The 21,367-nt window shown below is 47.8% G+C and overlaps 2 protein-coding genes across 4 annotated transcripts in view; one reads left to right on the top strand and one right to left on the bottom strand.

The window, feature by feature from the left end:
* The window catches only part of LOC144485978 (myelin-associated glycoprotein-like), a 77,545-nt gene extending 63,539 nt beyond the window's left edge, over window positions 1-14,006 (top strand). The window contains 5 exon segments of the mRNA XM_078204072.1: window positions 1,233-1,508; window positions 6,077-6,367; window positions 8,529-8,625; window positions 11,072-11,154; window positions 13,482-14,006. Coding sequence (XP_078060198.1) covers window positions 1,233-1,508; window positions 6,077-6,367; window positions 8,529-8,625; window positions 11,072-11,154; window positions 13,482-13,714 — 980 coding nt within the window. The 3' untranslated portion in view covers window positions 13,715-14,006.
* LOC144485977 (uncharacterized) overlaps window positions 1-21,367 on the bottom strand; it is a 158,770-nt gene that overhangs the window by 106,611 nt on the left and 30,792 nt on the right. The gene's annotated exons all lie outside the window — the stretch shown is intronic.

The raw sequence follows: 21,367 nt of genomic DNA, 5'->3' as shown, positions 1-21,367 counted from the left end.
ACCCTATTATAGAATGGATATTATTAAACTAGAAAGAGTGCAGGAAAGATTTACTAGGATGTTACCGGGACTTGATGGATTGAGTTATAAGGAGAGGCTGGATAGACTGTGACTTTTTTTCCCTGGAGCGCAGGAGACTTAGGGGTGATATTATAGAGGTCTATAAAATAATGAGGGGCATAGATCAGTTAGATAGTCAATATATTTTCCCAAAGGTAGGGGAGTCTAAAACTAGAGGGCATAGGTTTAAGTGAGAGGGGAGAGATACAAAAGGGTCCGGGGGGCAATTTTTTCACAGAGGGTGGTGAGTGTCTGGAACAAGCTGCCAAAGGTAGTAGTAGAGGTGGGTACAATTTTGTCTTTTAAAAAACATTTAGACAGTTACATGGGTAGGATGGGTATAGAGGGATATGGGCCAAATGCGGGCAATTGGGACAAGCTTAGTGGTTAAAAAAAAGCAGCATGGACAAGTTGGTCCGAAGGGCCTCTTTATATGCTGTAAACCTCTATGACTCTATGAACTTGTGCTGAGCAACTCTTCTAATTCCTGATCTTCACCTCTTGATCTGTCATTCATTGGTCTTTCTGTTCATCCAACTCATTCTGAGTATCCTCCCCCAAACCCACATTTCAAAAGCTGTTCTCCTCTGTCCAACTCTCACATCAATAGAGCGGAACACACCACATTGATGACTGCACTCAACCTTTATGCAGCTTCATGCTGATGTTTTTGCACTTCCAGACATTACTTCAGTCAGTGGTTATGCCTCTTGCCGTATCTAATCTAACCTGGATTTCATTTTTAGATATAATTTTAGTGGTTACCATTGAGGTATTAGAAGCCACATCTTTCTCAATACAAATCTATCTACAAGAGACTGTAGGATTTGCAATATCTGTGATATGCAGTTTGATCGACAGAAACACAGACACGTGATCTCCAACTCTCTCACAACCCATTACGATGCTTGTTAAAACCTACCTCTTTGACTGAGCTTTTGCTCACCTGTTCTAATATCTCCTGATGTGACCCAGGGTCAGATTTTGTCCTAAGGAGATGAGAAATGAGGGAGGCAATTCCAAAACTTGGGGCCGAGGCAGCTGAAAGCACAGCTACCATTGGGGAAGCAACAGAAATGGCAATGGATGTCCAAGAGGCTGCAATTGGAGGAGTGCAGAGATCTGGAGGGTTATGGGGATTAATTGCTGATTCTCCTGTGTTCCTGTTCCAGATCCCCCACGGAAGACGATGGTGTCCATCAGTGGATCCTCAGGTGGGATCAGAGAGGGAAGCAATATCACATTAAGCTGCTCCGGTGAAAGTGTCCCGCCGGTATCTCATTACACCTGGTTCAGGGTCGAGGGGAACACCAGCACCCAGTTAAAGACAAGTTTCCGCACTCTCTCCTTCACTCCTGTAACACGGGAGAATGATGCAAGTTTCTACTGCACAGTGAGGAACCCATTGGGTAACAGTACCTCCAACGTTACCCACCTGGATGTGCAATGTGAGCATTTAATTCTATATGTCTCTTCTTAATACTGCGACATTTACTGTTTGAGGACAGCTTACTTGCTGTAGTTTAGTATAACTAGCATAACCTCAAGGTAAAAAAAAGCAAGGAGGGAATGGCCTAGTGATGTTATCGCTAGACTATTAATCCAGACACTGAGCTAATGTTCTGGGGACCCGGGTTTGAATCCTGCCATTGAAGATGGTGGAATTTGAATTCAATAAAAAAATATCTGGAATTAAAAATCAGCTTATGGCCATGAAACCATTGTCGATTGTTGGAAAAACCCATCTGGTTCACGAATGTCCTTTAGGGATGGAAATCTACCGTCCTTAACCGGTCTGAGCTACATGTGACTCCAGAGCCACAGCAATGTGGTTGACTCTCAATTGCTCTCCAAGGGCAACTAGGGATGGGCAAAAAAATGCTGGCCAGCCAACAACGCCCATGTCCCACCAATGAATATAAAATAAAATCTTTTGCCTCTCCGAGATACATGAGACAATATTATAACAATGAAACTCAAAGGAAGTGTTGGATTTTTTTCAAGAAGTATCTTAAATGAGAAATGATGTGGAGATTCTGGTGTTGGACTGGGGTGGGCTCAGTAAGAAGTGCCACCACACCAGGTTAAAGTCCAACAGGTTATTTGGTAGCACGAGCTTTTGGACTGCTGCCCCTTATCAGGTGAGTGGAGAGTTGGGTTCACAGGGCATATATAGACACAGACTCAATTGCAAGATAATGGTTGGAATGCGAGTTTTAACAGGTAATCAAGTCTTCACAGGTACAGGCAATGCGAGTGGAGAGAGGGTTAAGCACAGGTTAGAGGTAGAAATCATAGAAATCATAGAAACCCTACAGTGCAGAAGGAGGCCATTCGGCCCATCGAGTCCGCACCGACCACAATCCCACTCAGGCCCTACCCCCACATATTTACCCGCTAATCCACGCATCTCAGGGGCAATTTTAACCTGGCCAATCAACCTAACCCGCACATCTTTGGACTGTGGGAGGAAACCGGAGCACCCGGAGGAAACCTACGCAAACACGAGGAGAATGTGCAAACTCCACACAGACAGTGACCCGAGCCGGGAATCGAACCCGGGACCCTGGAGCTGTGAAGCAGCAGTGCTAACCACTGTGCTACTGTGTCAAGCCAGGTCAGTTAGTAAGATTTTGCAAGCCCAGGCAAAATGGTGGGGGTCACAGGTAGTGTGACATGAACCCAAGATCCTGGTTGAGGCCATGCTCATGTGTGTGGAACTTGGCCATCAGTTTCTGCTCGGCAATTCTGCATTGCCCTGTGTCTTGAAGGCCACCTTGGAGAACGATTACTTGAAGATCGGAGACTGAATGCCCATGACTGCTGAAGTGTTCCCCGACAGGGAGGGAACATTCTTGCCTGGTGATTGTTGAGTGGTGTTCATTCATCCGTTGTCGTAGCGTCTGCTTGGTCTCGCCGATGTACCATGCCTCGGGACATCGGCACCATGCCACGGCGGACAGAGTACTCTTTGTCGTCCAGTACTTCCCCGGAATGGAGAAGCTACAACATAATCTTCAGAGCCTTCAACATGTCATCAATGGAGACGAACATCTCGCCAAGACCATCCCCACACCCCCACTACTTGCCTTCAAACAACTGCGCAACCTCAAACAGACCATTGTTCGCAGCAAACTACCCAACCTTGAGGAGAACAGCGACTACGGCATCACACAACCCTGCCACAGCAACCTCTGCAAGACGTGCCGGATCATCGACACGCATGCCATCATCTCACGTGAGAACACCACCTACCAGGTACACAGTACATACTCATGCAACTCGGCCAATGTTGTCTACCTGATACACTGCAGGAAAGGATGTCCTGAGGCATGATACATCGGCAAGACTATGCAGAAGTTACGACAACGGATGAATGGACACCGCTCGACAATCACCAGGCAAGAGTGCTCCCTTCCTGTCAGGGAACACTTCAGCAGTCAAGGGCATTCAGCCTCCGATCTTCGGGTGAGTGTTCTCCAAGGCAGCCTCCAAGGCACAAGGCAATGCAGAATCGCTGATCAGAAACTTATAGCCAAGTTCCGCATACATGAGGATGGCCTCAAGCAGGATCTTGGGTTCATGTCACACTACCTATGACCCCCACCATTTGGCCTGAGCTTGCAAAATCTCACTCACTGTCCTGGCTTGAGACAATTCACATCTCTTTAACCTGTGCTTAACCCTCTCTCCAATCGCACTGTCTGTACCTGTAAAGACTTGATTACCTGTTAAGACTCGCATTCCAACCATTATCTTGCAATTGAGTCTGTGTCTATATATGCCCTGTTTGTGAACCCAACTCTCCACTCACCTGATGAAGGAGCAGCGGTCAGAAAGCTTGTGCTACCAAATAAACCTGTTGGACTTTTACCTGGTGTTGTAAGACTTCTTAAATGAGAAAAGAGGGGGAGAAAGGGAGTGGTGTTGTGTTTTGGAGCTTATGGCCCCAGGCAGCTGAAAGCATAGCGCGAATGGCGGAGCGATGGCAACTGGCTCAACAGGCCAGAATTGGAGGAATGTAGAAATCTCGGAGGGTTGTAAGTGCTGGGAGGAGGTTACAGAGATCGGTGAGTTGAAGGGACTGGATGAGGTTACAGACATAGCAAAGGTTATCGGAGCTGGAGCAGGTTACAGAGATAGGGAGGATTATACAGATAGGTAGGGGTTACAGAAATAGGGAGGATTGTTAGGGTAGAACAAAGAACAGTACAGCACAGGAAACAGGCCCTTCGGCCTGCCAAGCCTGTGCCGCTCATTGGTCCAACTAGACCAATCGTTTGTATCCCTCCATTCCCAGACTGCTCATGTGACTATCCAGGTAAGTCTTAAACGATGCCAGCGTGTCTGCCTCCACCACCCAACTTGGCAGCGCATTCCAGGCCCCCACCACTCTCTGTGTAAAAAACGTCCCTCTGATATCTGAGTTATACCTCGCCCCTCTCACCTTGAGCCCATGGCCCCTCGTGATCATCACCTCCGACCTGGGAAAAAGCTTCCCACTGTTCACCCTATCTATACCCTTCATAATTTTGTACACCTCTATTAGGTCTCCCCTCATTCTCCGTCTTTCCAAGGAGAACAAGCCCAGTTTACCCAATCTCCCCTCATAGCTAAGACCCTCCATACCAGGCAACATCCTGATAAACCTTCTCTGCACTCTCTCTAAAGCCTCCACGTCTTTCTGGTAGTGCAGCGACCAGAACTGGACGCAGTACTCCAAATGTGGCCTAACCAGCGTTCTATACAGCTGCAACATCAGACTCCAGCTTTTATACTCTATACCCCGTCCTATAAAGGCAAGCATACCATATGCCCTCTTCACCACCTTCTCCACCTGTGCTGCCACCTTCAAGGATTTGTGGACTTGCACACCTAGGTCCCTCTGTGTTTCTATACTCTTGATGGCTCTGCCATTTATTGTATAACTCCCCCCTACATTAGTTCTTCCAAAATGCATCACTTCGCATTTATCTGGATTAAATTCCATCTGCCATTTCTCCGCCCAATTTTCCAGCCTATCTATATCCTGCTGTATTGTCCGACAATGCTCATCGCTATCCGCAAGTCCAGCCATCTTCGTGTCATCCGCAAACTTGCTGATAACACCAGTTACACCTTCTTCCAAATCATTTATATATATCACAAATAGCAGAGGTCCCAGTACAGAGCCCTGGGGAACACCACTGGTCACAGACCTCCAGCCGGAAAAAGACCCTTCAACTGTTACCCTCTGTCTCCTGTGGCCAAGCCAGTTTTCTACCCATCTAGCCACCTCTCCTTGTATCCCATGAGCCTTAACCTTCTTAACCAACCTGCCATGAGGGACTTTGTCAAATGCCTTACTGAAATCCATATCGACGACATCCACGGCCCTTCCTTCGTCAACCGTTTTTGTCACTTCCTCAAAAAACTCCACCAAATTTGTAAGACACGACCTCCCTCTTACAAAACCATGCTGTCTGCCACTAATAAGATTGTTCCGTTCTAAATGCGCATACATCCTGTCTCTAAGAATCCTCTCCAACAACTTCCCTACCACGGACGTCAAGCTCACTGACCTACAATTACCCGGGTTATCCCTGCTACCCTTCTTAAATAACGGTACCACATTCGCTATCCTCCAATCCTCAGGGACCTCACCTGTGTCCAATGAAGAGACAAAGATAGGTGGAGGTGGAGGTGAGAGATATTGAGGCTTGTAGCAGCTGGAAGAGACTATAGAGAAACAGAGTGGGTTGCAGAGTTCGGGAGGGAATAAAGAGGGATACTGGACTAGGAGCCAACGTTGTTCAGTGAACAACAGGACATGATGAATAAACAGAACTCAGTATGAGTTATGATATGGGATGTGCTGAAGTTTATAGAGGTTGGAAGATGGGAGGCCGGATAAGAGAATGTTGGAATAGTCCAGTCTGGAGGTTACAAGGGCACCAAGGAGTGTTTCAGTATTAAGATTCTATCTTTCATTCAACTCTGCTACAAGGTTGTCTCATTGTTGTCCTTTCCTCCTCAGTTAAACCAGAGATTTCCCAGAAATCAGAGTGTACTGTGCAGCCAGAAGGGATCACTTGCATCTGTGTGGCCACCTCTAACCCACCCGGAGACATCACCTGGCACCTGCCCCATGCAAACATTGTTAACGAAACACACGGACGCTTAGTGTCACGGTGGGTCAGGGATGGGCACCTGGTGACTGGCTCCCTGATCCTGAAGGAACCCCAGGATGAGGAGGAAGTGATGGCAACTTGCTCGGTTCGAAACCCGCACGGGGAAGCCATGTTCAAAGTGTATCTGTGGGTCAAAGGTGAGAGAATAACTCGGGATCGATCTCCACTCAGCTGGCTCGATCCCAAAACTCCAGAATTCCCTCCCTCACCCTCTCCAGCTGCTTTAAGATGTTCTTTACAGCTCGCCTCTTTGACCAAGCTTTTAACCACTTGACCATGTCAACACTCAGTCAAATTTGAGCCAGTCTGGTCAGGGGCGATATCAGGATGTAGGGGGAGGTAGTCCAGAGACTCAGGTCAGTGCTCTGGGGATCTTGGATTGAATCCCACCACAGCAGATGATCAAATTTGAATTCAATAATTATGTGGAATTAAAAGTGTAACGGTGACCATGAAACCACTATTGATCACTGTAAAGTGGCCTTTTGGGAAAGTAATCTGTCATCCTTAACTGGTCTGGTCTACCTTTGACTTTAGATCTTGACTCTTAAATGCTAACCCAGCCAGCGATACCCACATCCCATGAATTATTTTTTTTAAAAAGCACTTCTGCACACAAAGGGGAGAGGAATTTGGAACTCTCCTCTGTTGCACTGAAATTGAATATTTTCAAATAGGCTTCAATATGCTGGGCTTTTGAAAGTTAACAAAGATTGGACCACATTTTAAAATTATTAATGAGAACAGGGTCGATCGAAATTATTTCCGCAGGCAGTCTTGGACTGGGGAACAGAGATCAAAAATGACAGACAGACTATTCAGGAGTGAAATTCAGAAACACTTCAACTTTCAGAGTGGAAAAAGTTTGGAACTTTCTTCCCCAAACAGAAATCGATACTCGATCAAATTGTTAATTTTAAATCCGAGATTGACAGATTTTTTTAAACTGAACATATTAAGAAATATGGGGCAATGGTGATTATATGGAGTTAGGTCACAGATCAACCGTGATCTCATTGAATGGTAAATGGAAGAGGGGCTGAATAGCCTCTTCCTGTCCCTAAAATCCTTCTTATGGTCCACTGTGGTTCAGAGCCAATTTTTTCACAAGAGTGGACAGTGAGAAAGTAAAGCTTGACTCAATATTACATTAATAAATATTTTATGTATATATATGCATATTGATTTGATTTATTATTGTCACATGTATTAGTATACAGTGAAAAGTATTGTTTCTTGCGTGCTATTCCGTTCATAGAGAAAGAAAGGAGAGAGTGCAGAATGTGGTGTCACAGTCATAGCTCGGGTGTAGAGAAAAATCAACTTAATGCGAGGTAGGTCCATTGGGAAGCGCCAAATCTGTAAGAGATTGAATTAAAGCATTGTTAGAGAGCTTAAAAGAGTTAGAATGAAGTTTTAGAAGCACAGAATGAGAGTAAAAGATAGAATTAGAAGGTATGCTGGGCACAACTTGCAAGAAGTCGCCTCACTCCGGCGCCATCTTGGAAAACATATGTAAATGTGACATATATTACACTGAGACAATCCTGAAACACTCCACAGCTTCACAGCTCCAGGGTCCCGGGTTCGATTCTCGGCTCGGGTCACTGTCTGTGTGGAGTTTGCACATTCTCCTCGTGTCTGCGTGGGTTTCCTCCGGGTGCTCCGGTTTCCTCCCACAGTCCAAAGATGTGCGGGTTAGGTTGATTGGCCAGGTTAAAAATTGCCCCTTAGAGTCCTGGGATGCGTAGGTTAGAGGGATTAGCAGGTAAATATGTGGGGGTAGGGCCTGGGTGGGATTGTGGTCGGTGCAGACTCGATGGGCCAAATGGCCTCCTTCTGCACTGTAGGGTTTCTATGATTTCACTCCACAGTGAATAAAGTCATTTCAAAGTGACACCATTGTTATAATGTAGGAAACACGGCTAAAGACGGTCGCACAGCAAGGTCCCACAAACAACAGTGTGATGACCTGATAATTATTTTACTGAGGTTGGTCGATATTCCCATAGAGATTACATACACAAATTGAATCAGTAATATCTCTTCAGCAAAGGAAACTTGCCATATTTACATAAATCCAATCTCAATCAGCAACGTGATTATTTTTTAGCTCCCCTCTGAACTGGTCTCTAAGTAGTTCAGGAGGAAAATTAGTCTCCAGATTCTTAAGGGGAAACTAGGGATGGACAACAAATGTTGCCATTGCCCGAGAATGAATATTTACAAAATTGAGTGAGTGCATTGCTTCTCGAGATACATCACAGCATAATTCTAAAAGTGTGGCTGTTTTTACAGGTAGAGACTCCAATAAATGGACAGTGGGGTTGCTCATGCCTTGGACCATATTGTGCATTTTTGTGGTTGGAATTTTAATCTTCGTGTTTGTGAGGAAGTAAGTATGAAGGCTTAACTTGATGTTTTTTCCAAATGTTTACTTCAATTTTTTTTCCTTAAGTCATCGATTCTTTCCCTCGAGTTAAGAGCTATATGCCTATCCTGTAAGTGATCTCTTTGTCATTTATGACCTGGAGTGCATCTTTCATTGTCCTGTATGCAAACGAATACTAATAAATTGTTGTGATCTAGAACACACTGCCCGAGAGGGCGGTGGAAGCAGATTCAATAGGAACTTTCAAAGGGGGAATTGGATAAATGCTAGAAGGGGAAAAACATCACAGGGATATGGGAGAAAGAGCAGGAGTGACAGAGAGGGTGGGGGAGAAATGTCATGATATTATAAGCAATGTTATATTATACTGATATAATACCTTGGATGTATTGCACGAAACATGAGGCACCAACTTGTGGGAATTGGGTAAACACATTGAGAGTTCATTTATTAAGACTAGACACGAGAACGGTTATATATATATATATAGTTCTAAACCTTGAAGACATCAGAGTTGTGTATATGTACTCTGCTCAAAGCAAAAGTGAAAGTAAGACTGAATCACCTAACAAATTTCTTTCTAGTCGTCATGTTGATATCCATCAAAGGTATTTAACAACCACTTTGTTTTTAAAGATACTTCCCCTCTTTCCTTAAGAACTACAACTATTCACAATACATGTTTATGTTTAGTTACCATTACATAAGTGCATAAAATACTTGAATTTATGAGTCTCTCAGGCATAGAGTAATCGGCTAATACACCTAGATCTTGTAAGGAAACCTTGCCTGGAGGTAATTACTCAGTGATCGGCGGTGTTGTTGCATTTGGGATCTCATCCTCAATGCAGTAGACTATAAGTGATTCAGGAACTGGAATGGATCTGATTTGTCCTCGGTTACACCTCACATTGTGCCTTAGCGTATAATGCCTTCATAGAATCTTGGTTTTGCAGAAATCCTTGTCACCTCCGCTGGTTGCTATGTACCTTCTGTGGAATCCTGGAAGCGAGACTGTTGTCCCAACTGCAAACTTGGCAAATTCTGTAGCCACATTTTTATTGGTGCACATTGGTCACCTTCTCTTGCAGTTTTAAAAGTTAATCTCCAGTTTCTGAGAGAGTATAATGGGTAAGAGTAGGTAGCTCAGTAATCACTGGTCCACCACACATGAGCTCTGCGGATGATGAAGTAGTTGAACTTAAAGGTGTCGCTCTCAGATGTAATATTACAACATGTAGATCTTTGTATGTCTGCTTTTGAGAATGAGGGATTTCACCAGGTGAATCATTTGTTTACACAGGCCTTTAGACCAAGGGTGATGAGAAGAATTGTGATCTTTATTCCACTTCTCAATCATACCAATAAATTGCAGATTATCTGTAATGATCTCTCTCGGCACACCAAATAAACTGAAAGTAGCACCGAAGAGTTTGTGAGACAGGTGTGCTTGACACAGTGTGCAATTGTCAAACATTGTGGTATCTGGTAAAGTTGTCGACTATGATGATGGAGTCATTGCCATAAACATTGATTGGAATACAGTGAAAAGTATTGTTTCTTGTGTGCTATACAAAGCATACCGTTCATAGAGAAGGAAAGGAGAGAGAGCAGAATGTAGTGTTACAGTCATAGCTAGGGTGTAGAGAAAGATCAACTTGGTGTGAGGTAGTTCCATTTAAAAGTCCGACGGCAGCAGGGAAAAAGCTGTTCTTGAGTCGGTTTGTACGTGACCTCAGACTTTTGTATCTTTTTCTCGACGGAAGTGGAAGAGAGAATGCCCGGGGTACGTGGAGTCCTTAATTATGTTGGCTGCTTTTCCAAGGCAGCGGCAAATGTAGACAGAGTACATGGATAAGAGGCTGGTTTGCGTGATGGACTGGGCTACATTCACGACTCTTCAGTGCTGTGTATCTGCAGCTATTCTGCAGTCACCATACTGCGTTTGCAACACCCTCTGGAAGTCCGAGCAAACCGCAAAGAGCCTTCTCATGCCACATTTTTAAGGCACAATCAAAGGCTGTTCACCATGTCATACCTATACTAAATCTTGTTGCCACTTGTCTAACTATCACTGATCACCATGCCAAGTTTATATACTGATATAATAGCTTGGGCTTATCTAACGTACAAAGCACAAGGCACCTATTACTTTTAGGGGATTGAGTAAACACATTGTGGGATCATTTATTAAATTACATGAGAACAGCAATACATCAGGACAAAGGTGAAGACATCAGAGCTGTGGGTGTGTGCTCTGTTCAAAGCTAAAGTGAAACTAAGACTGGGTCATACGACACACTTCCCTTCTTGTGACATTAAGCTGATATCCCTTAAAGGCATATCACAGTAAGAGACAGTCCAGTAGTTTATGTGAGGCTACAGTAGGCAATGTCTGTGCTGCAATGACTCGCTGATATAACTACAGTGTAATATTGTCTTATTGCAGGAGAAAGACAGCGACTAACGTGAGAGTTTCACAGACCAAGGACATTGCATCGAGCCCCACACCTGTCTCTGTGAAGCACCAGGTACAGGAGCTTTTTACATTCACTCCAAAGCTTCAATCGCAGAATGTAGACAATACATAGCCCAGATTCGCAGTGAGGTACCCATTGATTTCAACCTACGGCGTCAGCAATGGCTGTAGGTAGCAGGTCCCCCTGACTTTCGCCTTTTCATTCCCTCTGAGCCAGAAGATTGAGAGTTTAATCTCCAAACCAGAGTCTCAAGTGCATGTTCGAAGCCAGCACTCAGCAGAGCCAGTATTGGATAAACTAGAGATTGTCGGATGGTCAGTACTGATGGAATGCTGCATTGTCAGAGGGTCAGTACTGTCAGGGGGGGGGCGGGGGGGAAAGGGGGGCCGAGGGCGGGGGGGAAAGGGGGGCCGAGGGCGGGGGGGAAAGGGGGGCCGAGGGCGGGGGGGAAAGGGGGGCCGAGGGCGGGGGGGAAAGGGGGGCCGAGGGCGGGGGGGAAAGGGGGGCCGAGGGCGGGGGGGAAAGGGGGGCCGAGGGCGGGGGGGAAAGGGGGGCCGAGGGCGGGGGGGAAAGGGGGGCCGAGGGCGGGGGGGAAAGGGGGGCCGAGGGCGGGGGGGAAAGGGGGGCCGAGGGCGGGAGGGAAAGGGGGGCCGAGGGCGGGGGGGAAAGGGGGGCCGAGGGCGGGGGGGAAAGGGGGGCCGAGGGCGGGGGGGAAAGGGGGGCCGAGGGCGGGGGGGAAAGGGGGGCCGAGGGCGGGGGGGAAAGGGGGGCCGAGGGCGGGGGGGAAAGGGGGGCCGAGGGCGGGGGGGAAAGGGGGGCCGAGGGCGGGGGGGAAAGGGGGGCCGAGGGCGGGGGGGAAAGGGGGGCCGAGGGCGGGGGGGAAAGGGGGGCCGAGGGCGGGGGGAAAAGGGGGGCCGAGGGCGGGGGGAAAAGGGGGGCCGAGGGCTGGGGGGAAAGGGGGGCCGAGGGCTGGGGGGAAAGGGGGGCCGAGGGCGGTGGGGAAAGGGGGGCCGAGGGCGGGGGGGAAAGGGGGGTCGAGGGCGGGGGGGAAAGGGGGGCCGAGGGCGGGGGGGAAAGGGGGGCCGAGGGCGGGGGGGAAAGGGGGGCCGAGGGCTGGGGGGAAAGGGGGGCCGAGGGCGGGGGGGAAAGGGGGGCCGAGGGCGGGGGGGAAAGGGGGGCCGAGGGCGGGGGGGAAAGGGGGGCCGAGGGCGGGGGGGAAAGGGGGCCGAGGGCGGGGGGGGAAAGGGGGCCGAGGGCGGGGGGGAAAGGGGGCCGAGGGCGGGGGGGAAAGGGGGCCGAGGGCGGGGGGGAAAGGGGGCCGAGGGCGGGGGGGAAAGGGGGCCGAGGGCGGGGGGGAAAGGGGGCCGAGGGCGGGGGGGAAAGGGGGCCGAGGGCGGGGGGGAAAGGGGGCCGAGGGCGGGGGGGAAAGGGGGCCGAGGGCGGGGGGGAAAGGGGGCCGAGGGCGGGGGGGAAGGGGGCCGAGGGCGGGGGGGAAAGGGGGCCGAGGGCGGGGGGGAAAGGGGGCCGAGGGCGGGGGGGAAAGGGGGCCGAGGGCGGGGGGGGAAAGGGGGCCGAGGGCGGGGGGGAAAGGGGGCCGAGGGCGGGGGGGGAAAGGGGGCCGAGGGCGGGGGGGGAAAGGGGGCCGAGGGCGGGGGGGAAAGGGGGCCGAGGGCGGGGGGGAAAGGGGGCCGAGGGCGGGGGGGAAAGGGGGCCGAGGGCGGGGGGGAAAGGGGGCCGAGGGCGAGAGAAAGGGGGGCGAGGGCGAGAGAAAGGGGGCGAGGGCGAGAGAAAGGGGGGCGAGGGCGAGAGAAAGGGGGGCGAGGGCGAGAGAAAGGGGGGCGAGGGCGAGAGAAAGGGGGGCGAGGGCGAGAGAAAGGGGGGCGAGGGCGAGAGAAAGGGGGGCGAGGGCGAGAGAAAGGGGGGCGAGGGCGAGAGAAAGGGGGGCGAGGGCGAGAAAGGGGGGCGAGGGCGAGAAAGGGGGGCGAGGGCGAGAAAGGGGGGCGAGGGCGAGAAAGGGGGGCGAGGGCGAGAAAGGGGGGCGAGGGCGAGAAAGGGGGGCGAGGGCGAGAAAGGGGGGCGAGGGCGAGAAAGGGGGGCGAGGGCGAGAAAGGGGGGCGAGAGCAAGAGAAAGAGGGCAAGAGAGAAAGACAGCAATAGATACAAAGACAGATAGTGAGACAGATCGATTTTAGATACATTTCAGGAGTGACAGAGTGAAAGACAGATCAGGACAAAGAGAGAGATGGAGAAAGAGTGCACAAGAAAGAGAAAAGGAGAAGAGAATTCAGAGCCAAGACTGACACTAAAGATGCTCTGCAGTAATTTAACTCTATAAGTGCCAGCAATTGATGTGAGAATGTCTTATGTTTCCATTTCTTTGTAAACAGAAAATGCTGTTGAGTGATCCCCGGAACACAACCAGAGACACAACTAGAGATGGGGAGATACCAGGTCTCCGAGATCTCTCAGAAGATCCAGCACATGGGAACACCGACAAACCTGATGACGTTCTCTATGCCAACATCAACCTCTCGAAGCTGCCCAGCAGTGATCGGACAGTCCACAGGGAAGCAGAGACGGAATACGCACAGATCAGATTCCAGCGGAACTGAGTGTGAAATGGTAGATGGGGGTGCGTGCAGCCAATATGGTCAAATAGTAATGAACAAAAATATGTTGTTGCTGAACTGTTTTTAATCAGTTCTGAATGCGCTGAATGCTGAAGCTTTTCCCATGCTGTCAAAGATTGCAACTTACGAATTGCGCGCAATTTTACATTTATGAATACAAACGATCAAAATGCTCTGATTGTATATTTGTTGAAGTAAATATCATACTCTACTGAACAATTCCTATCCCCATGGCAAAATTTCCTGCTATCACATGCTCTACTCATTATTTCAATCCCTGTGTCTTTATTTGTAATGGAAGATTCCCATGTAAACAGGTCAGGCTGTAAACATGCATTTTCTATGAATCCCAGTACTGTGCTCCAGATGTGGTCTAACCATGAGATATGGAGACCAAAACAGTGCAGTGCTCCAAGTGTGGAGGGACATGGAGACCTGAACTGTGCACAGTGCTCCAAGTGTGACGATACTGTCCTTTTAAGAAATGTATGTGTGTCATGTTTCTTGTGCAAGATTTGTTTAAACAATTTATTTTTTTATTGGTACCACTTTGTCTGTATCCAGCAGCCCATGTTGTTAGTGCAGCAACAGAATTGATCTTAATGGCTAAAATGTTTGTTTTAATCTGGACTAACACAGGGTTGTTATTTTAGTGTTTTCCCCTGGGTTTTTCAGTGGGGCTTGATTTGGGTTTTGACAGGAATAGTCATGTGACTTGACAGGGCTCGGGTCACAGAGAGAAAGCCAGTTCAGTTGCTGTTTCGGATCTGTAGAGAGAATAGCTCTCTCTTTCCCTCTCTGTATTTGGAAACTGGGATCTGACAAAAATTAGGTCTCTTTCTCTGAAGTTCTGCTGCTTTGAAGGTAGATCCTTCTCTGGCAGCTGCTGTATGGGAGTCAGAAGACAGGAGTCTTTCTCTATCTGCCTGGAGGAGTTAAAAGGCTGAAAATCGAGTTTCCATGTAAGCATGTCTGTTTTTGGTGCTAAATGGTTCTGAATTAGGATTTATGTCTGTGGTGATATTGCTTAAATTAGCACTATTGAGTTACATAGCTCTAAAAATATATATGCATTGTCATGTTTAAGTATTTGGAAATAAGCACTTGGAAATAAGTGGACGTATTAGTGAGAGGCAACATGGTTTTGTGGAGGGGAGGTCGTGTCTCACGAACTTGATCGCGTTTTCCGAGGAAGTGACGAAGATGATTGATGAGGGTAGGGCAGTGGATGTTGTCTACATGGACTTCACTGAGGCCTTTGACAAGGTCCCTCATGGCAGACTGGTGCAGAAGGTGAAGTCACATGGGATCAGAGGTGAGCTGGCAAGGTGGATACAAAACTGGCTCGGTCAAAGAAGACAGAGGGTAGCAGTGGAAGGGTGCGTTTCTGAATGGAGGGCTGTGACAAGTGGTGTTCCTCAGGGATCAGTGCTGGGAGCTTTGCTGTTTGTAATATATATATATATATATATAAATAAATGATTTGGAGGAAAATGTAACTGGATTAATTAGTAAGTTTGCGGACGACGCAAAGGTTGGTGGATTTGCGGATAGCGATGAGGACCATCAGAGGATACAGCAGGATATAGATCAGTTGGAGACTTGGGCGGAAAGATGGCAGATGGAGTTTAATCCTGACAAATGTGAGGTGATGCATTTTGGAAGGTCTAAACCAGATAGGAAATATACAGTAAATGGCAGAACCCTTAAGAGTATTGATAGGCAGAGGGATCTGGGTGTACAGGTACACAGGTCACTGAAAGTGGCAATGCAGGTGGAGAAGGTGGGCAAGAAGGCATATGGCATGCTTGCCTTCATCGGTTGGGGTATTGAGTTTAAAAATTGGCAAGTCATGTTGCAGCTTTATAGAACCTTAGTTAGACCGCACTTGGAATATAGGGTTCAATTCTGATCGCCATACTACCAGAAGGCTTTGGAGAGGGTACAGAAAAGATTTACCAGGACGTTGCCTGGTATGGAGGGCATTAGCTATGAGGGGAGGTTGGAGAAACTTGATTTGTTCTCACTGGAGCGACGGAGGTTGAGGGGCGACCTGGTAGAAGTCTGCAGGATTATGAGGCATGGACAGAGTGGATAGTCAAAAGCTTTTTCCCAGGGAGGAAGATCAATTACTAGGGGGCACAGGTTTAAGGTGCGAGGGGCAAGGTTTAAAGGAGATGTACGAGGCAGATGTTTTACACAGAGAGTAGTGGGTGCCTGGAACTCGTTGCCAGGGGAGGTAGTGGAAGCGGATACAATAGTGACTTTTAAGGGGCGTCTTGACAAGTTCATGAATAGGATGGGAATAGAGGGATATGGTCCCCGGAAGGGTAGGGGGTTTTAGTTAAGTCGGGCAGCATGGTCGGTGCAGGCTTGGAAGGCCGAAGGGCCTGTTCCTGTGCTGTAATTTTCTTCGTTCTTTGTATTTTAATTGGTAAAAATTATGCTAATTCATTTTTGTTATATTCTGCGTTCTTAAATAAAGTTTGTTTTAATGTAAACTACCTAGTGGATCAATGGAATCACACCCGGAGCTCTGTCGTCCTGCCACATCCAGTCATGAATGGTGGCAAACAATTAATCAATTCACTGAAGGAGGAGGCTCCACAAACATCCCCATGCTCAATGATGGCGGAGCCCAGCACATCAAATAAAGCTGAAGCATCCACAGCAATCTTCAGCCACAAATGCCGAGTGGATGATCCATCTTGGCCTTCTCCAGTAGTCCCCAGCATCACAGGTGCCAGACTTCAGCCAATTTGATATCAAGAAATGGTTGGAAGCACTGGATACTGCAAAGGCAATGGGCCCTGACAACATTCCAGCAATAGTACTGAAGACTTGTGCTCCAGAACATTCCGTTCCCCTAGCCAAGCTCTTCCAGTACAGATACAACACTGGCATCTACCTAACAATGTGGAAAATATCCCAGGTATGTCCTGTACACAAAAAGCAGGACAAGTCCAACCCAGCCAATTACTGCCCCATTAATCCATTCTCAATCATCAGTAAAGTGATGGAAGGGGGTCATCATCAACAGTGCTATCAAGCAGCACTTGCTCAGCAACAACCTGCTCGGTGACGCCCAGTTTGGGTTTCATCAGGATCACCCAGCTCCTGACCTCATTACGACATTGGTTCAAACATGAACTAAAGAGCTAATTTCCAGAGGTGAGATGTGAGTGACAGCCCTTGACATCAAGGCTGCATTCAACCAAGTGTGGCACCAAGGAACCCTAGCAAAATTGGAATTAATGGATATTGGGGGAAAATTCTCTCTCTCACTGAATCCCCCGCTGTCAACATCTTTAGGGTTACCATTGACCAGAAACTCAACTGAACTCGCCACATAAACACAGTGGCTACAAGAGCAAGGTAGAGGCTAGGAATACTGTGAAAAGGAACTCATCTCCTGACTCCTCAAAGCCTGTCCACCATCTACAAGGCACAAGTCAGGAGTGTGATGGAACACTCCCCACTTGCTTGGATGGATACAGCTCCAACAAAACTCAAGAGGCTTGACACCATCCAGCACAAAGCAACCCGTTTGACTGGCACCACATCCACAAACATTCACTCCCTCCACCATCGATGCTCCGTAGCAGCAGGGTGTACCATCTATAAAATGCACCACAGAAATTCATCAAAGATCCTTAGTCAGCACCTCCCAAACCTACGATCACTTCCATCAAGGACAAGGGCAACAGGTACCTGGGAACATCATCACTGGAGGTTCCCTTCCAAGCCACTCACCATCCTGACTTGAAAATTTATTGCCGTTCATTTGCAGTCCTGGGGTCAAAATCCTGGAATTCCCTAGCAGCATTGTGGGTCAACAAACAGCACATGGATTACAACACTTCAAGAAGGCAGTTCACCACCACCTTCTCAAGGGCAACTAAGGATGGGCAATAAATGCTAGGGTCTAAAGTAACTTCATAATACACCTTGGAGTTTCTGATCTGGTCCCTAACATAGCAAGGGTAATTTTGACCAGAACTGTGCACGGTGTCCCAGGTGTGGTCTAACCAAGGGATATGGAAACCCTAACTGTGCATTGTGATCCCAGTGTGGTCTAACCAAGAATATGGAGACCAGAACTGAGCACAATGCTCCAGGTGTGGTCTAACCAAATTTGAAGCTGGTTAAACATAACATTTCTGCCTTTCCATTCTATCTCTTTAGAGATGACTGGTGAATCTGTGGTCCCAGGTCCCTCAGCACAATTCTTACACTAATCGGACTACAGGGGTTCAAGGTGACTGCTTACCACCATTTTCTGAACTGGCAATTAGGGATGGACAACCAAAACCTAGCCAGCAACATCCCATGAATGAACATAAGCAGTCGAGGCAAGATTTCCCGCAGCGACAAAGATGTCATTCCCCGTCAGAACAGTTTCTCTCAAATTGACTATTCCTGGAAAAAGTGGTCAAATCGTGTGGAACTATAAATAGAAAAGCAACACATCAGAAACCTCCCAAAGGGTTCCTCTTGGCTGCAGCCTAACTTCCTCTATGGGAGATTGAGGGGGGGGAAGTGAAACGTTTGATCGTAGTCACAAGGACAGAACACAGTATTTAGCAATCTAGGATCTCTCAGCTCCTGATCTCATTACAACATTGGTTCAAACATGGGCAAAAAGAGATGAATTCCAGAGCTGAGATGAGAGTGACAACCTTTGACGTCAAGGCTGCATTCGACCGAGTGTGGCATTAAGGAGCCCTCGTAAAACTGGAATCAATGGGGACAAACTCACTGTTGGTTGGAGTCATACCTGGTGTGATGTTAGTTGACCTTTAAGAAAGTTTTTTTAAAAATATGATTTCTGCATCTTTCAAAGCTTCAGTGGTTTCTTAGCTCACAGCTTCAGTGATGTCATTGTTGCTGGCTTGACTGGAAATGTCCTTTTATTGCTACTTAAGTGGCTTAAATGGGGTTCTTTGTGTTTACTTTGGGATTAGTTTTACAATCCTGCATTGTTAGGAGGACGGTCATGTGTTTTTGGACAGTATTTTTTCAGTTTCAGTTTGGAGCTGCAGGTTTGAGTTTTAGTTTTAGAAGGGACAGCAAGCTAAAAAGAAGTGTGTTCCCTCTCTCCCTGGTGTTTGAAAATTCTGTTGGTTAGCTGAAAACAAGATCTTGTTTTCTTGAAGGGTGAAAATCTGCTATTGTTGGGGGCTAGACCAGGTGCTGGACCTGGTATTTTGGGAAGCTGTCTTGTTTTCAAACTGTTCTGAGTGAATCCAGAGAACTGCAGACTTCAACCAAAGGACTCAATTTTCATTTTCACGTGAGCAGTGGACTTTGCTGTATTAAACCCGTTTAAAGGATGTTATCTATGGCAAAGGTTTTAGTTTCATTGGAACACATTAGATATTTTTGTTAAGGTTATACATGATAGTGGTTGTTTTGTTTCTTGTTTGTAATTGATAGAAATTATTGCTAATTTTCTTTCCATGTTAACTGTATCCTTAAATAAACTTTATTTGATAAAAGCTCCCTCGTGAGTCATTTCAATCACACCTGGAGTGGAACATATCATGCTTATCCCAGCCAAATTGAGGATGCAAAACTTGTGATTCAGGCGAGCTTCATGAAACACTTTGGAGTTTCTAATCCGAATCATAAGACTGGCACAAAGAAAAATGATTGTGCTTGTGGGGGTGGGTCAGTCATCTCAGTTCCAGGGCATCTCTGCAGGGGCCCTCAGGGTAGTGTCCTCGGCCCAACCATTTTTAGCTGCTTCATCAATGACCTTCCCTCCGTCATAAGATCAGAAGTGGGGATGTTCGCCGATGATTGCATAATGTTCAGCACCATTCATGACTCCTCAGATACTGAACCAGTTCATGTTCAAATGCATCAAGATCTGGATAATATCCAGGCTTGGGCTGACAAGTGGCAAGTAACATTTGTGCCACACAAATGCCAGGCAATGACCATCGCCAATAAGAGACAATCTAACCACCACCTGTTGACATTCAATGGTGTTGCCATCACTGAATCCCACACTGTCAACATTCTTGAGGGGGGTTACCATTGACCAGAAACTCAACTGGACTCGCCACATAAACATAGTGGCTACGAGAGGAAGTCAGATGCTAGGAATACTGTGGTGAGTAACTCACCTCCTGACTCCCCAAAGCCAATCCACCATTTACAAGGCATAAGTCAGGAGTGTGATGGAATACTGTCCACTTGCCTACGTGGGTACAGTTCCAATAATACTCAAGAAGCTTGACACCATTCAGTACAAAGTAGCCCGCTTGATTGGCACCCCATCCACAAACATTCACTCCCTCCACCACCAACGCACAGTGGCAGCTGTGTATACTATCTACAAGATGCACTGCAGAAACTCACCAAAGATCCTGAGACACCACCTTCAAAACCCAAGATTACTTCCATATAGAAGGACAAGGGCAGCAGATACAGGGGAACACCACCACCTGCAAGTTCCCCTCCAAACTACTCACCATCCTGACTTGGAAATACATTGTTATTCCTTCGCAGTTGCTGGGTCAAAATTCCAGAATTCCCTCCCTAACAGCATTGTGGGTCAACCCACAGCACATGGACTACAGCATTTAAAAAAGGCAGTTCATCACCACCACCTCGAGGAAACTAGGGGTGGGCAATAAGTGCTGGTCAGCCAGAAACTCCATGTCCCACGATTGAATAAAAAACAATCTCATGCTCCACTAATGCCAAAATTAAATTAAGTTAGGGTCTAAGGTAACTTCATAATTTACCTTGGAGTTTTTGATCTGGTCCCTAACATAGCAAGGGTTATGGAGATCAGAACTGTGCACAGTGCCCCAGGTGTGGTCTAACCAAGGGAAATAGAGACTGGAACTGTGCGCAGTGCCCCAGGTGTGGTCTAACCAAGGGATATGGAGACCAGAACTGTGCACAATGCTCCAGGTGCGGTCTAACCAAATTTGAAGCTGGTTGAATATAACAGGGACGATTCTCCCAAAAGTGCTGAATTGGTGGGAAAACTGTTCGAGATCACAACTGTATTTTCAGTGCAACTTCAGACCCGAAATCTCCTCACTCTGTGCAATGCAGAGGTCACAATCGTGAATATCATTAAAAACCCAGGGGGTGGAGCCTATTCACGTCAAAGAGCCTGAAATCGGTGGGATGATCGGGAATCCGCGCATGCGCACATCACTGGGAGATCGCGGAAAAGACCTCCCAGCATCCAGATCACTGCCATCCAACCCCCACAGACATCGCTGCCCCCACAACCACCCCCCCCCGCGCACCCCGTCGCCCCCCCCAACGACAGACATCGCTGGCCCCCACAACCATCGCTGGCCCCCCTCCCCCATACAGACATCGCTGCCGCCTCTCCTTCCCCCCACACACAGACATTGCTGCCCGCTCACCTCATGCCCCCACGGATCCGGATACTGCGGGTATCCAATCCCTCCATTCCTTGAACAAACTGTCCTCACTGCTGCCCTGCAGAAACTAGCGCTGACATGCACAACCCCAGCTCGTGATCATTCCCTCTCTTGAATGGGAGCCTTGAGAACTGCACACCCCCTCCACCCCCCCACCCCCCGCCGCACCCTGGACACAGCAGCCTATTGAATAGCAGCCAATCAGCACCGCGAGGGATCC

The sequence above is a fragment of the Mustelus asterias genome, unplaced genomic scaffold (genome assembly GCF_964213995.1).
Source record: "Mustelus asterias unplaced genomic scaffold, sMusAst1.hap1.1 HAP1_SCAFFOLD_257, whole genome shotgun sequence".
Taxonomy (NCBI): Eukaryota; Metazoa; Chordata; class Chondrichthyes; order Carcharhiniformes; family Triakidae; genus Mustelus; species Mustelus asterias.
The sequence above is the reverse complement of the archived record's forward strand: the minus strand, read 5'-3'. Positions and strand labels throughout refer to the sequence as shown.